Source organism: Oncorhynchus keta, chromosome 11 (genome assembly GCF_023373465.1).
Source record: "Oncorhynchus keta strain PuntledgeMale-10-30-2019 chromosome 11, Oket_V2, whole genome shotgun sequence".
Classification (NCBI taxonomy): domain Eukaryota; kingdom Metazoa; phylum Chordata; class Actinopteri; order Salmoniformes; family Salmonidae; genus Oncorhynchus; species Oncorhynchus keta.
In genome coordinates, this window is record NC_068431.1 from 34829393 (window position 1) to 34849537 (window position 20145).

The window sequence follows — 20145 nt, forward strand, 5'->3', positions numbered from 1 at the left end:
ATAGGTTACCTACTTGTACATATAGTGAAACAGGACTATATACCGTAAGCACCCCCTAATTATTATTAGTATTATAATCAAATCAAATTTGATTGATCACATAAACACATTGTTAGCAGATGTTTTTGCCGGTGTAGCGAAATATCAATTGCTAATGAGGATCTTAATAAAAAATAAATAAAGAAAAAAGCTTTCACTGAGCACTGTTTTCTGCCATTATATAACATTATATAAACATGACATGATACTGTACATGGTTTAAGGGAACAACTCAAAGTGCTAATTTTCCTGTAGTGATGTGCTGTGGGTGCACAGCATATACTTTGTTTCGTTTAATTATTCAATCAGCAATTCACAACACATGCTTCTGTTTGGAGTATACTAGAGAATACCTTATCATTCTTATAATGATGGCATGATTTCTCATTGTTTGTTTTTGTTTGAAATCGGCATTTAGGCGGTCAAACACAGGGAGGTGGAGCTGCTTACATTGCTACACTGTATGCAGGTTGGGGTAACTGTTGGACATGACATTCACAGATTTGCATTTCTCTAGTCTAATCCTAGGCGTAAATCAGATCACTAGAAGGGGTTTTAGCAATCCTCTCCAATGCCTATAAGAGTAAGAGAGACAGGGCAGTGCGCATCATCCCCAACATCTACTGTATAAGCAGAAGGTCTATTCTTCAACTGGAAGAATTCTTCAATTCTTCAACCCCTGAGTGAAATCTAAGCATGCCCTTGTCACTTCTTATTTTAAATGTATGTCGTTCTGTCAATGAGCTGTTCTTGTCTATTAAGGTTCTGTATTATATCATGTTTTATGTTTTGGGTGGAGCCCAGGAAGAGTAGCTGATGCAGTAGCAACAGCTAATGGGGATCCTAATAAAACCAAAACAAAACTAAGCTTATGAGATAACACTTTTATCACTGAGCACTGTTTTCTGCCAGGCCAGAAGAATCTGGTTACCATGGAGTAAAAAAAACATCAAAACAGCAGTGATGTTGAAGTGCAGTACTCTTCAAAACAACTAAATGATTAATAGTCAACATTTTGACAGACATCCTGAGTATGACACTTTCAGTGTTGAGTTGTGTGTGCTGGAGAAGCCACCGGCGTTATTTCCACCCAACATTTCAGATTTTATGGCCGGTGCGCTAGCTGAAAGAGATTACAGCAGGCAAACATGCGTAATTGCCAGTAATTTCAGACAGAATGATTCACAATGTTGCACATCAGTAACCTTCCACGTTTTCATGTGTTGTTTAGAACATGTTTAGAGGGACCTTTGATGTACTCACACTGTATGTATGGTATGGGGCCCTGAGGTCTGTCTTGTGGGGCAAGTACCCCTCAGGTTTGGTTTGAGTTCTCTCAACTCGCACATTGATGCTCTGATACAGCCCACACAAACACACCTTACCACTAAACTTGACAAAATTACAGGATTTTGGACTGATCATTCTGAGTGTGTATGTGTGTCTCATATACTATGGGGCTCACTCCCTCTGTTCACCAGGGAGGAAAAAGTGACACAGAAGACTAGAGGCCTGCCTGACTCAGAAAGGGAGGGGGATTCCTCAATAAATCTCTAATCTGGTCCAAGAGATGACACCATTGCCTGTGACAGACAGCATTAGTCAGTGACAGGTGACATCAAGCGATAGAGAGATCTGAAGGGAGATGTGGCCTAGGTTAGGTTGATACATAGGAAGGAAATAGTTAATTGCCTTACTAACGTCACTCCACTGAACAGAGCACTACAGATCAATGTTGAGTTGCTGAATTCTTTGGTGCTTGAGGTCTCAGTCAACTCTCAAGTAAATCGATGTTACATTCAATAATCAATACTAATTTATGCATGGATACACATCTCTTAATTCAGAGACATTCATCTAAAAGTAACTAAACGTCAATGCATGTATTATGCATATCACAGATATGGCCATACGTGCCAATGCCTTGAGCAGTGCTACAGTATAATAAGCAGAATAGCAAGCATTAGGGTTACTAAATAACTATCATAAAATTGACAAATATATTTTTGAGTTTACAGGTGAAAACAGCCATCTATCTTAAGACATTAACAATTCCTCAGGAACTGTGGTGTGAGAAAATGGAAGTGCCTAGAATAACGGGGAGCCCTCCTTTTTGACTGCAGGCTTTTTACTGAGGTGAGAAAATTCCAGAGCGGACACCAAAAACATGCATTAACATACCACTGCAAAGCCAAGGTTAGCGAACCCGGACCTTACTCACTTATTACCCATATAACTACCCCTTTGGGAATATATATCTATAACGTTTGGCACACAGACCTCTAATAACGAGCAGGTAACAACTAGTCATTATGTGAGCTTCTAGCAGGAGATTTACACATCTCAGGTTCAGTGGCGTTGGGCAGGTTCCTCTTGCTTGAAAATGGTTATTCCGTCAAGGGTATGGTGAGGTAAGTAATAAAGGTCTGTGATTTATTCCCGGCGGCCGATAATTACTGGTGTCTTGTCACCTGTCAAAGTGAATGGACTGGGAGAGTCCGAGGCTCTATTCTCTCCATGCTCTCTCTACAACCGCAGCAGTAAATCTGATGTGCTCGTAAAGACATAAATCACATACAACTCTTGTGAGGAAGAGAGAGGCCTAGCTAGCTGCTCACTACTTGAAACTACATGACTCCATGTTGCAAGTAGGGAGTTGGACATGTCAAACACTTTTGCATATTGTACAGTATTGTGGTATATCAACAGGGTAGCATGGTGTTGCTGTATGGACAATATGGTTGCCTTGAATAGACAACTGGATCAGCTGTGGACTATAGAATCAGCCGAGCAATGGAAGTGCGGGACAAATAGGCTGGGAATTATTGACAGCTCAAATCAAAGTAATTTGATAAAAATTATGCTTGCCACAGTCTGTATTCAGCTTTCTATATCTTAGTACATGGAGAAAACATGATTGAAGCTCTACATTGAATGAAATCAATGAAATTCAGATAAATTCAGACAATAAGTCTAGTGTCATAACAAAACAGTTTTGTCATAACAAAACTGTTCCGCAAAAAATGAATTTTGCCACACACCTCTGATTGATAGTTGTGATTGGTAAGAGCTGAAACCCTGGCCTTGTAATTGTTCTAACGGTTGGCCTCGCTCAGCTGTGATATGTACCAGAACATTAAGAGGGCAGGAAGGAAACATTGTTTCTCAACGACCTCCAGTTCACCATGAGGGCCTACCCTTTAGTTACCTGACCCAACACACACACTTGGCCAGGAGCCTTGGATAAAGGTCAGGCCAATCACCTTTCACTGTCCACCAAAGCAACTGACGCAAAGGTCAATCCTGTGTATGCAGGGATTTCCCCAACTCCAAAACATTTACTCTACACAGTTCAAAATACTGTTTGTTCAGTTGACATCCAATCTGTTCTGTACTGTTGACATCCAATCTGTTCTGTACAGTTGACATCCAATCTGTTCTGTTCAGTTGACATCCAATCTGTTCTGTTCAGTTGACATCCAATCTGTTCTGTTCAGTTGACATCCAATCTGTTCTCTTCAGTTGACATCCAATCTGTTCTGTTCAGTTGACATCCAACCTGTTCGTTCAGTTGACATCCAACCTGTTCTCTTCAGTTGACATCCAACCTGTTTGTTCAGTTGACATCCAACCTGTTCTCTTCAGTTGACATCCAACCTGTTCTCTTTAGATGACATCCAACCTGTTCTCTTCAGTTGACATCCAACCTGTTCTCTTCAGTTGACATCCAACCTGTTCGTTCAGTTGACATCCAATCTGTTCTCTTCAGTTGTCATCCAATCTGTTCTCTTCAGTTGACATCCAACCTGTTATCTTCAGTTGTCATCCAACCTGTTCGTTCAGTTGACATCCAATCTGTTCTCTTCAGTTGTCATCCAATCTGTTCTCTTCAGTTGACATCCAATCTGTTCTGATCAGTTGATATCTGATTTAGATAATCCACCTCATTTGGAACACAATCATCTGTACCTTATTCAGAGCATGGTAATCTGTATAACCCAATTCCACTAAGACACGAAACACAATCTGAAACTTCCATCCAACCAGTTTGGACAAGACCTATCTTGATATCTCAAAAACCCCAAAAATGTAAAGCATTACCATGGAAAGGTTGAGTTGATGGCTCTAGCCCAGTCAGCCGAGCTAGCAGTGATTGCAGGTTCTAATTGTAAAATATTTGCCTTCATTTTTCCTTGGCTTTGAAGTCCAGGCCCGTGCTCTGCTCCTGTCCTCAGGTGCTGCCCAGGCCTGATTTATGAGGATAGGGTTCCACAGGAGTCCCCCTAAATTATATGGCCCTTAAACCTAAAGATAGAGAGAAGGAGAAAGAGAGAGAGAGAAATGGGGGAGGGAATCGAAGGGAATCGGCACTCTTGTATACAGCTAATTACATGGACAAATCCCTCCTTCCCTCTCCCACATTGGTGAGACGAGGGGAAACAAACACAACACAGATTAGGCTGCTATTTGATAAACACACAATTTGTCATGGACGTCCTGTGACTAATTTTCATGTAACTCCCCCATTAAGATAAACATCAGAAAACCCCTCACTCTACCCCGTACCATTCTATACAACATGTGACTCGTAGGCCACAAAATAATAGGTATTTGAGCGGAAATAAATGTATTTGTGGATTTACATCGAAGCAAGAGTCATACATTGGAGAACCCTCTTAGAGTCAAAGTGATTCATCAAAGGCCTAGATACGGTATATACCAAAAATAATCAATAGGTGGATGTCAAGAAAAAGTAAATTGTCATGCCAAAAATGAGGACTTTGCTTTTGCTTGTTATGTATTACAAGGCTGTGGAACTGCTGAAACACTTAGAGATCCTGTAAGGTATGAGAGGGAGTGTCTGTGGAGGAGGAGAAGGAGGAGGAGGAGGTGACAGCGCCATTTGCCTGGAGGGTGCCCATAAACCAGGTAGAGAGAGAGAGCACCATTCCTCATGGGTGACTGTACCATGTGACTGGAGGAGGAGGGCTGGCTTTAAAAAGCAGGCAGGGCCGTCCCGCGGAAACATAGGTAATCACAGGGCACCAGGAGAGGAGGAGGAGACAAGGGCTGTCAGGACACAGCACCCAACAACGTCCCGACTGACAGCTCTGTGAAAGACGCCGCAAAACACAGCACCCAACACCAACCTGACAGGCAGCCCCTCAGAACAAGCCACATATCGACAGCAAAGGAGGTCCTGGCACCGCAACGGCAACTTTGCGAACACTCCAGCAACTACTAAGTAGTCAGTGGCTACAGAGCAACTACAACAACAACCTTCACCATAGCTCCACGGCCAGCCAGTGATGATGATCTGCAGAAACCTGGCAGGGTCAGAGGAGTTCTCTGAGGAGGAGCTGGAGCTGTGCATGCTGGGTCAGGGGGAGGATAACGAAGGGAGCGACGGAAACCCCAAGGACAGTGAGGGCTCAGCCAGCAGCCCCCCCAGCGACGATCCTGAGGAGGGCCAAGCCAAGAAGCGCAGCCGCCCAGTCCGCTCCAAGGCCCGCCGTGTGGCTGCCAACGTCCGTGAGCGCAAACGCATCCTGGACTACAACCAGGCCTTCAATGCTCTACGTGTGGCTCTCAACCACGACCTTAGCGGCAAGAGGCTCTCCAAGATTTCCACCCTGCAGAGGGCTATCAACCGCATCTCAGCCCTGTCTGTCTTCCTCAGCTCCAACCCCCCCAGTAAGCCCTGCTCCCACCGGGAGTGCCACAGGCCGGCTGGGGGGCCATTGGCGGTGGGAATGGTGAGGACGTCACGGCTGGACCCACCCAGGGTGACAGTCGCTCCTCGCCAGGAGCCCCAAAGCTACATCTCCTGGCACCAGGCATCACTCCCCCACCAGATAGAGCCCCAGCAGGGCACCCATCCTCACAGGCTGCCAACAGAGACACACCTCTACATGGACAGCATGGGCTCCTCGTGTCCACCCTCACCACACTACCCCTGCTACTCCACCGAGGGCCAGTTGTACCCCTTACACGGACACTGTGGGAAAGAGAACCCCTTGGAGCAGCTGCCCAGCTCTATCAGGTACACCCAGGTGGGCGAGGGGCTGGGGTACCAGACGGGGGTGTGGGCCTCCTGCGCTCAGGGCTACATGGATGCGTTTGTGGACCCGTCTCCAGCCTTGGGCCTCCCCTGGCAGGTGAGCTACCTCCAGGAGACAGCAAGCCCCCAGCACAACCTGTCCCTGCTCTGACACTTGGACCAGACACGTTAGAGCCTAGCTATGCACCACTATGACATCTGAAGCCTGGAGAATAGACCAGCCAACTGTCCAAATGATCTCAGGGAAAAATAAGAAAAAGTGAGCTTCATGTGCTCTCACTGTTGCAATGGATTCAGTATTACAGTGCTACTCTCTAAAGTAGAGCAGAGTCACTGATTTAAATGTGTTATCTAACAATGTAAATATGATTGTCATATCTTGAATGCAATGGCAATGTACATTTCAGCATGTTTTAAACACGACCATTCAAACCTTGTTTTTTATTTCAAATTATAAAGCCAATTAATGTTATTCTTATAGATGGAAAAGTTTCAACTGCTCAAAACACACACTTCACTTGTCCAAAGTGTTGTGTCTGGCAATGTAGCCGCAATCCTCTTTACAAACCCAAAGAACAAACTTATTTGAGTTTTCTATATTTCATTATTGTACTCATGTACAGGTATATGGATGCTACAGTTTGTGTACTAAAGTTTTGAAACTTCTTAATAAAACATTTGTTTTAAATACGACTTACGAGTGAGTAGGTGTTCTGTCTGTCTTTGCAGAGAGTCTGCAGTTTGCATGAAAGCTTGTGCGTGTGTGTATGTGTGTGCTCGTGTGCATGTTGATTATAGCCTTGAGGTCTGTACTCTATAGCTTCTATCTTCCCAGGGTCTCAGCTGACAAGGGTCTCTCTCCTAGCTGAGAAATGGGTTTGCTTGCCCATTCTTGTCATATTTCCAGGAAAAGAGAAGCCAAGGTTCTGTTTACATGACAAAATAAAAGTCTGAACCAATAGGCAGTGGTGCAACACCACCTCTTCTGTTCACATTGTGGAATCATTGAGGAATGCTGGGACTAACAAATGTGTGTTTTTCTTTGTTTTTTGGTGTGTGCATGTGCATGCGGGTATGTATGTGTTCATCAGTGGAGACTTCTCAGAAGAGGAAGGGGAGGACCTCCTCAGTGAATTTCATAACAATAAAAAATTGTGAAACGTTAAAAAAGTGATCCTTTGTAGATTAAACTATACTAAATATATTCATGTCACCAAATAATTGATTAAAACACACTGTTTTGCAATGAAGGCCTTCAGTAGCCTCGGCAGCACTCTGTAGCGTAACACCTTAGTGTAGCCGAATGACAGCTAACTTCTGTCCTCCTCTGGGTATGTTGTCCTCAATACAAAACCTAGGAGGCTTATGGTTCTCACGCTCTTCGATAGACTTACACAGTAATTATGACAACTTCTGGAGGACATCCTCCAGCTTATCTGAGCTCTTGCAGCATGAACTGACATGTTGTCCACCCAATCAGATAATGAATATAGTACTGAAATCAAAAGCTACATCTAGCTAGCACAGCAGTGCATAAAATGGGGTGAATAGCTTACTAAGTGAGAGAAAGACAATAGTTGATCCGTTTTGAACAAATCTGTTTCTTCCTAAATGAAGGAGAAGCAAGAAAGAGAGAGCTACGCATTTAAAAAAAAAACTTTCCCTTAGCTTGCAAATGCAGCCTACTCAAACACCCGGCTCAAACAGAGAGGGATGCTATGTTAGCTAGCTGGCTATGGCTAACCAACACTAGAACTCTTCCATGTCAATGTAACCTTTTGTTTTTATAAATGTATTGCCATTACACTGGGCCCCGGTGTAATTGCTAAACTGCTTTGATTGTAGAGGGTTTACTAATGCGTTAGTTCTAGTAGTTCTAGTTGACTATGACGTGACAATGAGGTAGGCTGTGTGTAGTGGTTAGTGGTCATGAAATGAAGGTTTGGCTAGGAAAGTTTTTTTCTCCTGGTCAGACATGTGATGTGTTGTGCACTGACGTCCACAAGCGAAGGGAAGAGGTGAGAGGAGGAGAGCACTTATATAGTTGTGAGAAGGAATTATACATACAACGAGCAAAGCGCTCATTGCTGGTTTTATGTGGCTGCTATGAAAGTTAACTGTTTGCGTGTGATCAGGGGTGTACACGTTCCTCTGATTCTGTTGAAAAACATTTCTTAAACAGAAGCAAACGGAATGAAACGGGGTTAAACATACCTGAATTTGTCCAATAGAAACTCTCATTTGGAACTGTTGGACTAATGATTACACCCTAGATCAGCTAGATGCAGGCAAGAGTGTGCAAGGCGGTATTGAATGTGTCACTGACTGCCACTTTGTTTACTCAAAATTCTCTCGACCTGTGCACCTACGTTGTAAACTTACATTCATAGCCTAGGTTGTAGCAATCTCAGGATGGGTACAGGGAACACAATCGTCCTTCATCTTAAATGGCACTGACCGCCACTAGTGTTCATGTGCATTGCATAAGGATGTGCGAGTGTCAATGAGCATGCCTATGTTTGTACCTACACTTCCACATAAACTTAGATCAAATACAAATACAACAACTATGCAATACTACACAGTGGTCCACTCCACAGTACCTACTACCTATGAGACAAAAGACCAACAGCCCCAGAAGACGTGGAGTGAAGTCTAACATCCCCCCCACCCCATCCTACCATCCAACCTGCACCTGTACTCACAACAGCTACCTACTCCCCTGTGTGTGTGTGTGTTTGAATGGTTATGTGAGAACACCGTTTGAACACCATGGAAGTCTGCCAGGATGGGCCTTGGGCTGACACTGAAAGGAGCTGGCCTAAGGAGAGCTAGTGTACAATACAGAGGCGTATCGAAGAGAAAGAGGAGGATGAGAATGAGAGGGAGACATAAATTCAGTCTTTTGCTCCTTCATTCACAGACGTGACTCACTGGAAAACCTTGACTCACCAAATCTCATCATAGACACATTTGACTGACAGATCATGGTGACGTCTTCACACCTACTGTGGCAAAAAGCCAAGCCAACCCTGCCTAGCTGTTTGCATGCTTGTCTATGTAGGTCACCTGTATATAATTGCGTGAAAGTGTGTCTGTCCACTGTCCACCATGTGCAAAATACTAATCAATCTCAACCTGATATCATGTAAGGGTATTAATGGTGCAGTTTGCGGTGGACCATGAACACACTTTCACCAAAGTTTAAACCACCTTATATACCACCCAAGTATATACCACCTACAGTATAAACTGGGTGGTTCGAGCCCTGAATGCTGATTGGCTGACAGCCATGGTATATCAGACCATATACCATGGGTATGACAAAATATTTATTTTTACTGCTTTAATTACATTGGTAACCAGTTTATAATAGCAATAATGGCACCTCGGGGGTTTGTGATATACAGCTAATATACCACAGCTAATATATCACATCCAGGTGAAAACTATGATCACTTATTGATGTCACTTGTTAAATCCACTTCAATCAGTGTAGATGAAGGGGAAGAGACAGGTTAAAGAAGGATTTTTAAGCCTTGAGACAATTGAGACATTGATTGTGTGTATGTGTGCCATTCAGAGGGTGAATAGGCAAGACAAAATATTGAACTGCCTTTGAACAGGGTATTGTAGTACACTCTTAGAAAAAAGGGTTCCAAAAGGGTTCTTCGGCAGTTCCCATAGGATAACCATTTATGGTTCCATGTAGAACCCTTTTTGGTTCCAGGTAGAACTCCTTTGGTTTCCATGTAGGGTTCTACATGGAGCTCAAAAGGGTTCTACCTGGAACCAAAAAAGGTTATTCAAAGGGTTCTCCTACGGAGACTGCTGTGTCGAAGAACCCTTTTAGGTTCTAGAAAGCACTTTTTCCCTAAGAGTGTAGGTGCCAGGCACACATGTTTGTGTCAAGAACTGCAACGCTGCTGGGTTTTTCACGCTCAACAGTTTCTCCTGTGTTTCAAGAATGGTCTACCGCCCAAAGGACAACTGTGGGAAGCATAGGAGTCAAATGGGTCAGCATCCCCGTGGAACTCTTTTGACACCTTGTAGAGTCCATCCCCCAACGATCTGAGGCTGTTCTGAGGGCCCAAACTTTCTGTCATCAAGGCAAAGGGTGGCTACTTTGAAGAATCTCAAATAAAAAAAACATTTTGGTTTCTTTAACACTACTACTATTCTACAATATAGAAAATAGTACAAATAAAGAAAAACACTTCAATGACTAGGTGTGTCCAAACGTTTGACTGGTACTGTACATATGTATTTATATACAGTGGGGAGAACAAGTATTTGAAACACTGCCGATTTTGCAGGTTTTCCTACTTACAAAGCATGCAGAGGTCTGTAATTTGTATCATAGGTACACTTCAACTGTGAGAGACAGAATCTAAAACAAAAATCCAGAAAATCACATTGTATGATTTTTAAGTAATTAATTAGCATTTTATTGCATGACATAAGTATTTGATCACCTACCAACCAGTTTTTTTACCCTTATTTTACCAGGGAAGTTGCCTGAGGACACATTCTCATTTACAGCAACGACCTGGGGGATAGTTACTGTGGAGAGGAGATGGGATGAATGAGTAAATTGGAAGCTGGGAATGATTAGGTGGCCATGATGGTGGGAATTTAGCTCGGGCACTCCTGTAACCCCTCTCTGTGGTCACTAAAGATCCCAGTGCCATGGGATCTATAGTGACCACAGAGAGTCAGGACACCTGTTTAATGTCCAATCCGAAAGACAGCACCCTACACAGGGTAATGTTCCCAATCACTGCACTGTGGCATTGGGATATACAGTATATGCAGTGTATATATAAGAGTGCCTCCTGCTGGCCATCCAACACAACTTCCAGCAGCATCAGGTCTCCTATCCAGGGACTGACCAGGACCAACCCTGCTTAGCTTCAGAGGCTGTGACAGCACCATTTCACCATAGAACATTCTAAGTATATGTGAATGTGCTTGGCGAATAAAGTTGATGCTGATTCTAAAGTTACCTTGATCACTAATTGATCCTGCTTTGTAGTATACCCCTAATGCATACTAATAGAACGTGCACGAGAGCACCAGCTGTTCTGGATGACTGTGTGACTGACCGCCACTGGTGTTCATGTGCATTGCAAAAGGATGTGCGAGTGTCAATGAGCATGCCTATGTTTGTACCTACACTTCCACATAAACTTAGATCAAAGACAAATACAACAACTATGCAATACTACACAGTGGTCCACTCCACAGTACCTACTACCTATAAGACAAAATACCAACAGCCCCAGAAGACATGGAGTGAAGTCTAACATCCCCCCACCCCATCCTACCATCCAACCTGCACCTGTACTCACAACAGCTACCTACTCCCCTGTGTGTGTGTTTGAATGGTTGTGTGAGAACACCGTTTGAACACCATGGAGGTCTGCCAGGATGGGCCTTGGGCTGACACTGAAAGGAGCTGGCCTAAGGAGAGCTACTGTACAATACACTCAGTGTAGAGCCTGTAAGTGTGTGTCCGTATGTGTGCATGTGTTTGGTGGTTGTGTGTGTGTGTGTCTGTTGAAGGATGGAGAGTGGATAGAGGCGTATCGAAGAGAAAGAGGAGGATGAGAATGAGAGGGAGACATAAATTCAGTCTTTTGCGCCTTCATTCACAGACGTGACTCACTGGAAAACCTTGACTCACCAAATCTCATCATAGACACATTTGACTGACAGATCATGGTGACGTCTTCACACCTACTGTGGCAAAAAGCCAAGCCAACCCTGCCTAGCTGTTTGCATGCTTGTCTATGTAGGTCACCTGTATATAATTGCGTGAAAGTGTGTCTGTCCACTGTCCACCATGTGCAAAATACTAATCAATCTCAACCTGATATCATGTAAGGGTATTAATGGTGCAGTTTGCGGTGGACCATGAACACACTTTCACCCAAGTTTAAACCACCTTATATACCACCCAAGTATATATCACCTAAGTATATACCACAGTATAAACTGGGTGGTTCGAGCCCTGAATGCTGATTGGCTGACATCCATGGTATATCAGACCATATACCATGGGTATGACAAAATATTTATTTTTACTGCTTTAATTACATTGGTAACCAGTTTATAATAGCAATAATGGCACCTCGGGGGTTTGTGATATACAGCTAATATACCACAGCTAATATATCACATCCAGGTGAAAACTATGACCACTTATTGATGTCACTTGTTAAATCCACTTCAATCAGTGTAGATGAAGGGGAAGAGACAGGTTAAAGAAGGATTTTTAAGCCTTGAGACAATTGAGACATTGATTGTGTGTATGTGTGCCATTCAGAGGGTGAATAGGCAAGACAAAATATTGAACTGCCTTTGAACAGGGTATTGTAGTACACTCTTAGAAAAAAGGGTTCCAAAAGGGTTCTTCGGCAGTTCCCATAGGAGAACCATTTATGGTTCCATGTAGAACCCTTTTTGGTTCCAGGTAGAACTCCTTTGGTTTCCATGTAGAATATGCGGTGTAAAGGGTGCTACATGGAGCTCAAAAGGGTTCTACCTGGAACCAAAAAAGGTTATTCAAAGGGTTCTCCTACGGAGACTGCTGTGTCGAAGAACCCTTTTAGGTTCTAGAAAGCACTTTTTCCCTAAGAGTGTAGGTGCCAGGCACACATGTTTGTGTCAAGAACTGCAACGCTGCTGGGTTTTTCACGCTCAACAGTTTCTCCTGTGTTTCAAGAATGGTCTACCGCCCAAAGGACAACTGTGGGAAGCATAGGAGTCAAATGGGTCAGCATCCCCGTGGAACTCTTTTGACACCTTGTAGAGTCCATCCCCCAACGATCTGAGGCTGCTCTGAGGGCCCAAACTTTCTGTCATCAAGGCAAAGGGTGGCTACTTTGAAGAATCTCAAATAAAAAATACATTTTGGTTTCTTTAACACTACTACTATTCTACAATATAGAAAATAGTACAAATAAAGAAAAACACTTCAATGACTAGGTGTGTCCAAACGTTTGACTGGTACTGTACATATATATTTATATACAGTGGGGAGAACAAGTATTTGAAACACTGCCGATTTTGCAGGTTTTCCTACTTACAAAGCATGCAGAGGTCTGTAATTTGTATCATAGGTACACTTCAACTGTGAGAGACGGAATCTAAAACAAAAATCCAGAAAATCACATTGTATGATTTTTAAGTAATTAATTAGCATTTTATTGCATGACATAAGTATTTGATCACCTACCAACCAGTTTTTTTTACCCTTATTTTACCAGGGAAGTTGCCTGAGGACACATTCTCATTTACAGCAACGACCTGGGGGATAGTTACTGTGGGGAGGAGATGGGATGAATGAGTAAATTGGAAGCTGGGAATGATTAGGTGGCCATGATGGTGGGAATTTAGCTCGGGCACTCCTGTAACCCCTCTCTGTGGTCACTAAAGATCCCAGTGCCATGGGATCTATAGTGACCACAGAGAGTCAGGACACCTGTTTAATGTCCAATCCGAAAGACAGCACCCTACACAGGGTAATGTTCCCAATCACTGCACTGTGGCATTGGGATATACAGTATATGCAGTGTATATATAAGAGTGCCTCCTGCTGGCCATCCAACACAACTTCCAGCAGCATCAGGTCTCCTATCCAGGGACTGACCAGGACCAACCCTGCTTAGCTTCAGAGGCTGTGACAGCACTATTTCACCATAGAAAATTCTAAGTATATGTTAATGTGCTTGGCAAATAAAGTTGATTCTGATTCTAAAGTTACCTTGATCACTAATTGATCCTGCTTTGTAGTATACCCCTAATGCATACTAATAGAACGTGCACGAGAGCACCAGCTGTTCTGGATGACTGTGTGACTGACCGCCACTGGTGTTCATGTGCATTGCAAAAGGATGTGCGAGTGTCAAAGAGCATGCCTATGTTTGTACCTACACTTCCACATAAAACTTAGATCAAAGACAAATACAACAACTATGCAATACTACACAGTGGTCCACTCCACAGTACCTACTACCTATAAGACAAAATACCAACAGCCCCAGAAGACATGGAGTGAAGTCTAACATCCCCCCACCCCATCCTACCATCCAACCTGCACCTGTACTCAGAACAGCTACCTACTCCCCTGTGTGTGTGTTTGAATGGTTGTGTGAGAACACCCTTTGAACACCATGGAGGTCTGCCAGGAGGGGCCTTGGGCTGACACTGAAAGGAGCTGGCCTAAGGAGAGCTACTGTACAATACACTCAGTGTAGAGCCTGTAAGTGTGTGTCCGTATGTGTGCATGTGTTTGGTGGTTGTGTGTGTGTGTCTGTTGAAGGGTGGAGAGTGGATAGAGGCGTATCGAAGAGAAAGAGGAGGATGAGAATGAGAGGGAGACATAAATTCAGTCTTTTGCTCCTTCATTCACAGACGTGACTCACTGGAAAACCTTGACTCACCAAATCTCATCATAGACACATTTGACTGACAGATCATGGTGACGTCTTCACACCTACTGTGGCAAAAAGCCAAGCCAACCCTGCCTAGCTGTTTGCATGCTTGTCTATGTAGGTCACCTGTATATAATTGCGTGAAAGTGTGTCTGTCCACTGTCCACCATGTGCAAAATACTAATCAATCTCAACCTGATATCATGTAAGGGTATTTATTAATGGTGCAGTTTGCGGTGGACCATGAACACACTTTCACCCAAGTTTAAACCACCGTATATACCACCCAAGTATATATCACCTAAGTATATACCACAGTATAAACTGGGTGGTTCGAGCCCTGAATGCTGATTGGCTGACAGCCATGGTATATCAGACCATATACCATGGGTATGACAAAATATTTATTTTTACTGCTTTAATTACATTGGTAACCAGTTTATAGTAGCAATAATGGCACCTCGGGGGTTTGTGATATACAGCTAATATACCACAGCTAATATATCACATCCAGGTGAAAACTATGATCACTTATTGATGTCACTTGTTAAATCCACTTCAATCAGTGTAGATGAAGGGGAAGAGACAGGTTAAAGAAGGATGTTTAAGCCTTGAGACAATTGAGACATTGATTGTGTGTATGTGTGCCATTCAGAGGGTGAATAGGCAAGACAAAATATTGAACTGCCTTTGAACAGGGTATTGTAGTACACTCTTAGAAAAAAGGGTTCCAAAAGGGTTCTTCGGCAGTTCCCATAGGAGAACCATTTATGGTTCCATGTAGAACCCTTTTTGGTTCCAGGTAGAACTCCTTTGGTTTCCATGTAGAATATGCGGTGTAAAGGGTGCTACATGGAGCTCAAAAGGGTTCTACCTGGAACCAAAAAAGGTTATTCAAAGGGTTCTCCTACGGAGACTGCTGTGTCGAAGAACCCTTTTAGGTTCTAGAAAGCACTTTTTCCCTAAGTGTGTAGGTGCCAGGCACACATGTTTGTGTCAAGAACTGCAACGCTGCTGGGTTTTTCACGCTCAACAGTTTCTCCTGTGTTTCAAGAATGGTCTACCGCCCAAAGGACAACTGTGGGAAGCATAGGAGTCAAATGGGTCAGCATCCCCGTGGAACTCTTTTGACACCTTGTAGAGTCCATCCCCCAACGATCTGAGGCTGTTCTGAGGGCCCAAACTTTCTGTCATCAAGGCAAAGGGTGGCTACTTTGAAGAATCTCAAATAAAAAATAAATTTTGGTTTCTTTAACACTACTACTATTCTACAATATAGAAAATAGTACAAATAAAGAAAAACACTTCAATGACTAGGTGTGTCCAAACGTTTGACTGGTACTGTACATATATATTTATATACAGTGGGGAGAACAAGTATTTGAAACACTGCCGATTTTGCAGGTTTTCCTACTTACAAAGCATGCAGAGGTCTGTAATTTGTATCATAGGTACACTTCAACTGTGAGAGACGGAATCTAAAACAAAATTCCAGAAAATCACATTGTATGATATTTAAGTAATTAATTAGCATTTTATTGCATGACATAAGTATTTGATCACCTACCAACCAGTTTTTTTTTACCCTTATTTTACCAGGGAAGTTGCCTGAGGACACATTCTCATTTACAGCAACGACCTGGGGGATAGTTACTGTGGATAGGAGATGGGATGAATGAGTAAATTGGAAGCTGGGAATGATTAGGTGGCCATGATGGTGGGAATTTAGCTCGGGCACTCCTGTAACCCCTCTCTGTGGTCACTAAAGATCCCAGTGCCATGGGATCTATAGTGACCTCAGAGAGTCAGGACACCTGTTTAATGTCCAATCCGAAAGACAGCACCCTACACAGGGTAATGTTCCCAATCACTGCACTGTGGCATTGGGATATACAGTATATGCAGTGTATATATAAGAGTGCCTCCTGCTGGCCATCCAACACAACTTCCAGCAGCATCAGGTCTCCTATCCAGGGACTGACCAGGACCAACCCTGCTTAGCTTCAGAGGCTGTGACAGCACCATTTCACCATAGAAAATTCTAAGTATATGTGAATGTGCTTGGCGAATAAAGTTGATGCTGATTCTAAAGTTACCTTGATCACTAATTGATCCTGCTTTGTAGTATACCCCTAATGCATACTAATAGAACGTGCACGAGAGCACCAGCTGTTCTGGATGACTGTGTGATAACGCTCTCGGTAGCCGATGTGAGAAAGACCTTCAACATTCACAAGGCCACGGATTACCAGGACGGGTACTCAGACCATGTACTCAGACCATGCGTGGACCAACTGTCAAGTGTCTTCACTGACATTTTCAACCTCTCCGTGAACAAGTCTGTAATACCTACATGTTTTAAGCAGACCACCATAGTCCCTGTGCCCAAGGAAGCAAAGGTAACCTGCCTAAATGATTACCGCTCCGTGGCACGTCAGTACCCATGAAGTGCTTTGAAAGGCTGGTCATGGCTCACTCTAACAGCATCATCCCGGACACCCTAGACCCACTCCAATTCGCATACCGCCCCAACAGATTCACAGATGACGCAATCTCAATCTCACTCCACACCACCCTTTCTCATCTGGGCAAAAGGAACACCTATGTGAGAATCCTGTTAATCAACTACAGCTCAGCGTTCAACACCATAGTGCCCACGAAGCTCATTACTAAGCTAAGGACTCTGGGACTAAACACCTCCCTCTGCAACTGGATCCTGAACTTCCTGACGGGCCGCCCCCAGGTGGTAACAGTTGGCAACAACACGTTTGCCACGCTGATCCTTAACACTGGAGCCCCTCAGGAATGTGTACTTAGTCCCCTCCTGTATTCCCTGTTCACCCACGACTGCGTGGCCAAACACAACTCCAACACCATCTTTAAGTTTGCTGGCGACACAACAGTGGTAGGCCTAATCACCAACAACAATGAGACGGCCTATAGGGAGGAGGTCAGAGAACTGGCAGTGTGGTGCCAGGACAACAACCTCTCCCTCAATGTGAGCAAGACAAAGCTGATCGTGGACTACAGGAAAAGACGGGCCGAACAGGCCCCCATTAACATTGACGGGGCTGTAGTGGAGTGGGTCGAGAGTTTCACGTTCCTTGGTGTCCACATCACCAACGAACTATCATGGTCCAAACATATCAAGACAGTCGTGAAGAGGGCATGACCAAACTTCTTCCCCCTCAGGAGACTGAAAAGATTTGGCATGGGCCCCCACATCCTCAAAAGGTTCTACAGCTGCACCATCGAGAGCATCCTGACCAGTTCCATCACTGCCTGGTATGGCAACTGCTCGGCATCTGACCGTAAGGCGCTACAGAGGGTAGTGCGTACAGCCCAGTACATCACTGGGGCCAAGCTTCCTGCCATCCAGGCCCTATATAATAGTCGGTGTCAGAGGAAAGCCCATAAAATTGTCAGAGACTCCAGTCTCCCAAGTTATAGACTGTTTTCTCTGATACTGCACGGCAAGCGGAACCGGAGTGCCAAGTCTAGGACCAAAAGGCTCCTCAACAGCTTCTACCCCCAAGCCATTAAACTGCTGAACAATTCATAAAAATCGCCCCCGGACAATTTACATTCACTCCCTTCCCTTTTGTACACTGCTGCTACTCGCTGTTGTTATCTATGCATAGTCACTTACAGATTACCTCAACGAGTCTGTACCCCTGCACACTGACTCGGTACCGGTGCCCCCTGTATATAGCCTCGTTATTGTTATTCTTATTGTGTTACTTTTTATTATAACTTTTTATTTTAGCCTACTTGGTAAATATGTTCTTATTCTTGAACTACAGTGTTGGTTAGTGGCTTTTAAGTAAGCATTTCACGGTAAAGTCTACACTTGTTGTATTCGGTGCATGTGTCAAATAAAGTTTGATTTGATGTTGTGTGGACTAAAACATCATAAAGCATGATCAAATGAATTTGCCAGCTACAGTAATTTTGAGAAACATTGAGACGTAGTTTGGATGATTTACCTTTGATAAGCAGCTAGCTATTCTGTGAGTCTTTCTAAACTCTGAAATATTGAGTTATTTTAGAATGAAAGTTACCTGGCTAGCGCATCATGCTTTGTGACATTATGATATCTAGCTATCCCCAGTTAGATAATATGTTTTCACTTATTGCTTCTGCATGCTTGTTCCGTTCCCCCTGGTTTCCATTAGTTACCCACAGCAACAAAGTAAAAATGGTTTATATTGTAAAAATTAATTTAAGGTTAGGTTAGGTTTTAGGCATAAGGTTAGCAGTGTGGTTAATGTTAGGGCTAAGGTTAAGTTTAAAATCACATTTTATGAGGCGCGCTTTATGACTTTGTAGCTGTGGAAACTAGTGATGACCGTTCTCCCTGGTGCACTCATTTGATCGTGAGCTGGCTGCTCGTTCTAAATAGTATAATCTAATCTGGTTAAAACAGTGGCAGCATGTGCAGTAGTGGTCATTCAGTTTTTGACATTTAAAAGTGAAATAGGTGTATTTATGCTGCTGTTTCAAATGCACAGATCACTTTACATATCTTCTCAAAGAAACTACTGGTTGTTTGAAAACTTGGCATCATATTTCTGTCATGCTGATTTGTTGACAACTCCAACCACCTCACGCCCTGGATATTCAGAAAATCAGTGGCTGCCGCTGCCTAGACTTCATCCAGAAAGAGCATAATCTCCAAGGCCAGGCATCTCATGTTGTGACTAACCAGAGATTATACCGCAGTATCTGAAAACGTAAACCCATCAGCGATGTATCTGTCAGACAACTCCGCCTCCATGACGTCCACCGCCACCGACCTGACTGAAAGAAAATAAAACAAGATACTCGTGTGAGAGAAACGATGCCAAAACGCTGAGCAGTGTGTTTAGCGTGTGTGTGTAAGATGCAGAAATGAGTCACCTGCCTGGACTGCCTTTCCAGTTAAAGGAGACAAGAGGACTGACTTCACACCTTAAACCCACCCCCACAACTAGGGCAATTCAGGTCACACACACACACACACACACACACACACACACACACACACACACACACACACACACACACACACACACACACACACACACACACACACACACACACACACACACACACACACAAGCATTCTCTCTCTAGCACACGGCGGGCACACATACACGCACACATACAGGCCTTCATATTCACAGTAGTACAGACACCCAGGGCATCTCACACCCGTAGCTTGTTCCCAAGACATGCATAAACAAACTGATAGTGGCTTACTTTCCTACCTTCTCACTCACAGCATCCAATTACTACCAGTAACTATGAGAGTTAAATTATATGACAAACCTTTATGCTTCAGATTATTTTCAGAGGGTGAATAGGCAAGACAAAATATAGTGCCTTTGAACAGGGTATTGTAGTACACTCTTAGAAAAAAAGGTTCCTAAAGGGTTCTTCGGCTGTTCCCATATGAGAACTCTTCTTGGTTTCATTCAGGTAGAATTTCTTTGGTTTCCATGTAGAATACGCCATGTAAAGGGTTCTACATGGAACTCAAAAGGGTTTTACCTGGAACCAAAAAAGGTTATTCAAACGGAGAACCCTTTTAGGTTTGAGTCGAAGAACCCTTTTAGGTTCTAGAAA

General features: G+C 43.5%; 1 protein-coding gene across 1 annotated transcript; it reads left to right on the top strand.

Annotated features, from left to right (window-relative positions):
- Nucleotides 1–5088: 5088 nt before the first annotated feature.
- Nucleotides 5089–6251, top strand: LOC118390722 (class A basic helix-loop-helix protein 9-like). Its single transcript, XM_035781442.2, has one exon. It carries the CDS (start codon nucleotides 5349–5351, stop codon nucleotides 6249–6251), a length of 903 nt encoding a protein of 300 aa, XP_035637335.1. The 5' UTR covers nucleotides 5089–5348.
- The last annotated feature ends 13894 nt before the right edge of the window (nucleotides 6252–20145 follow it).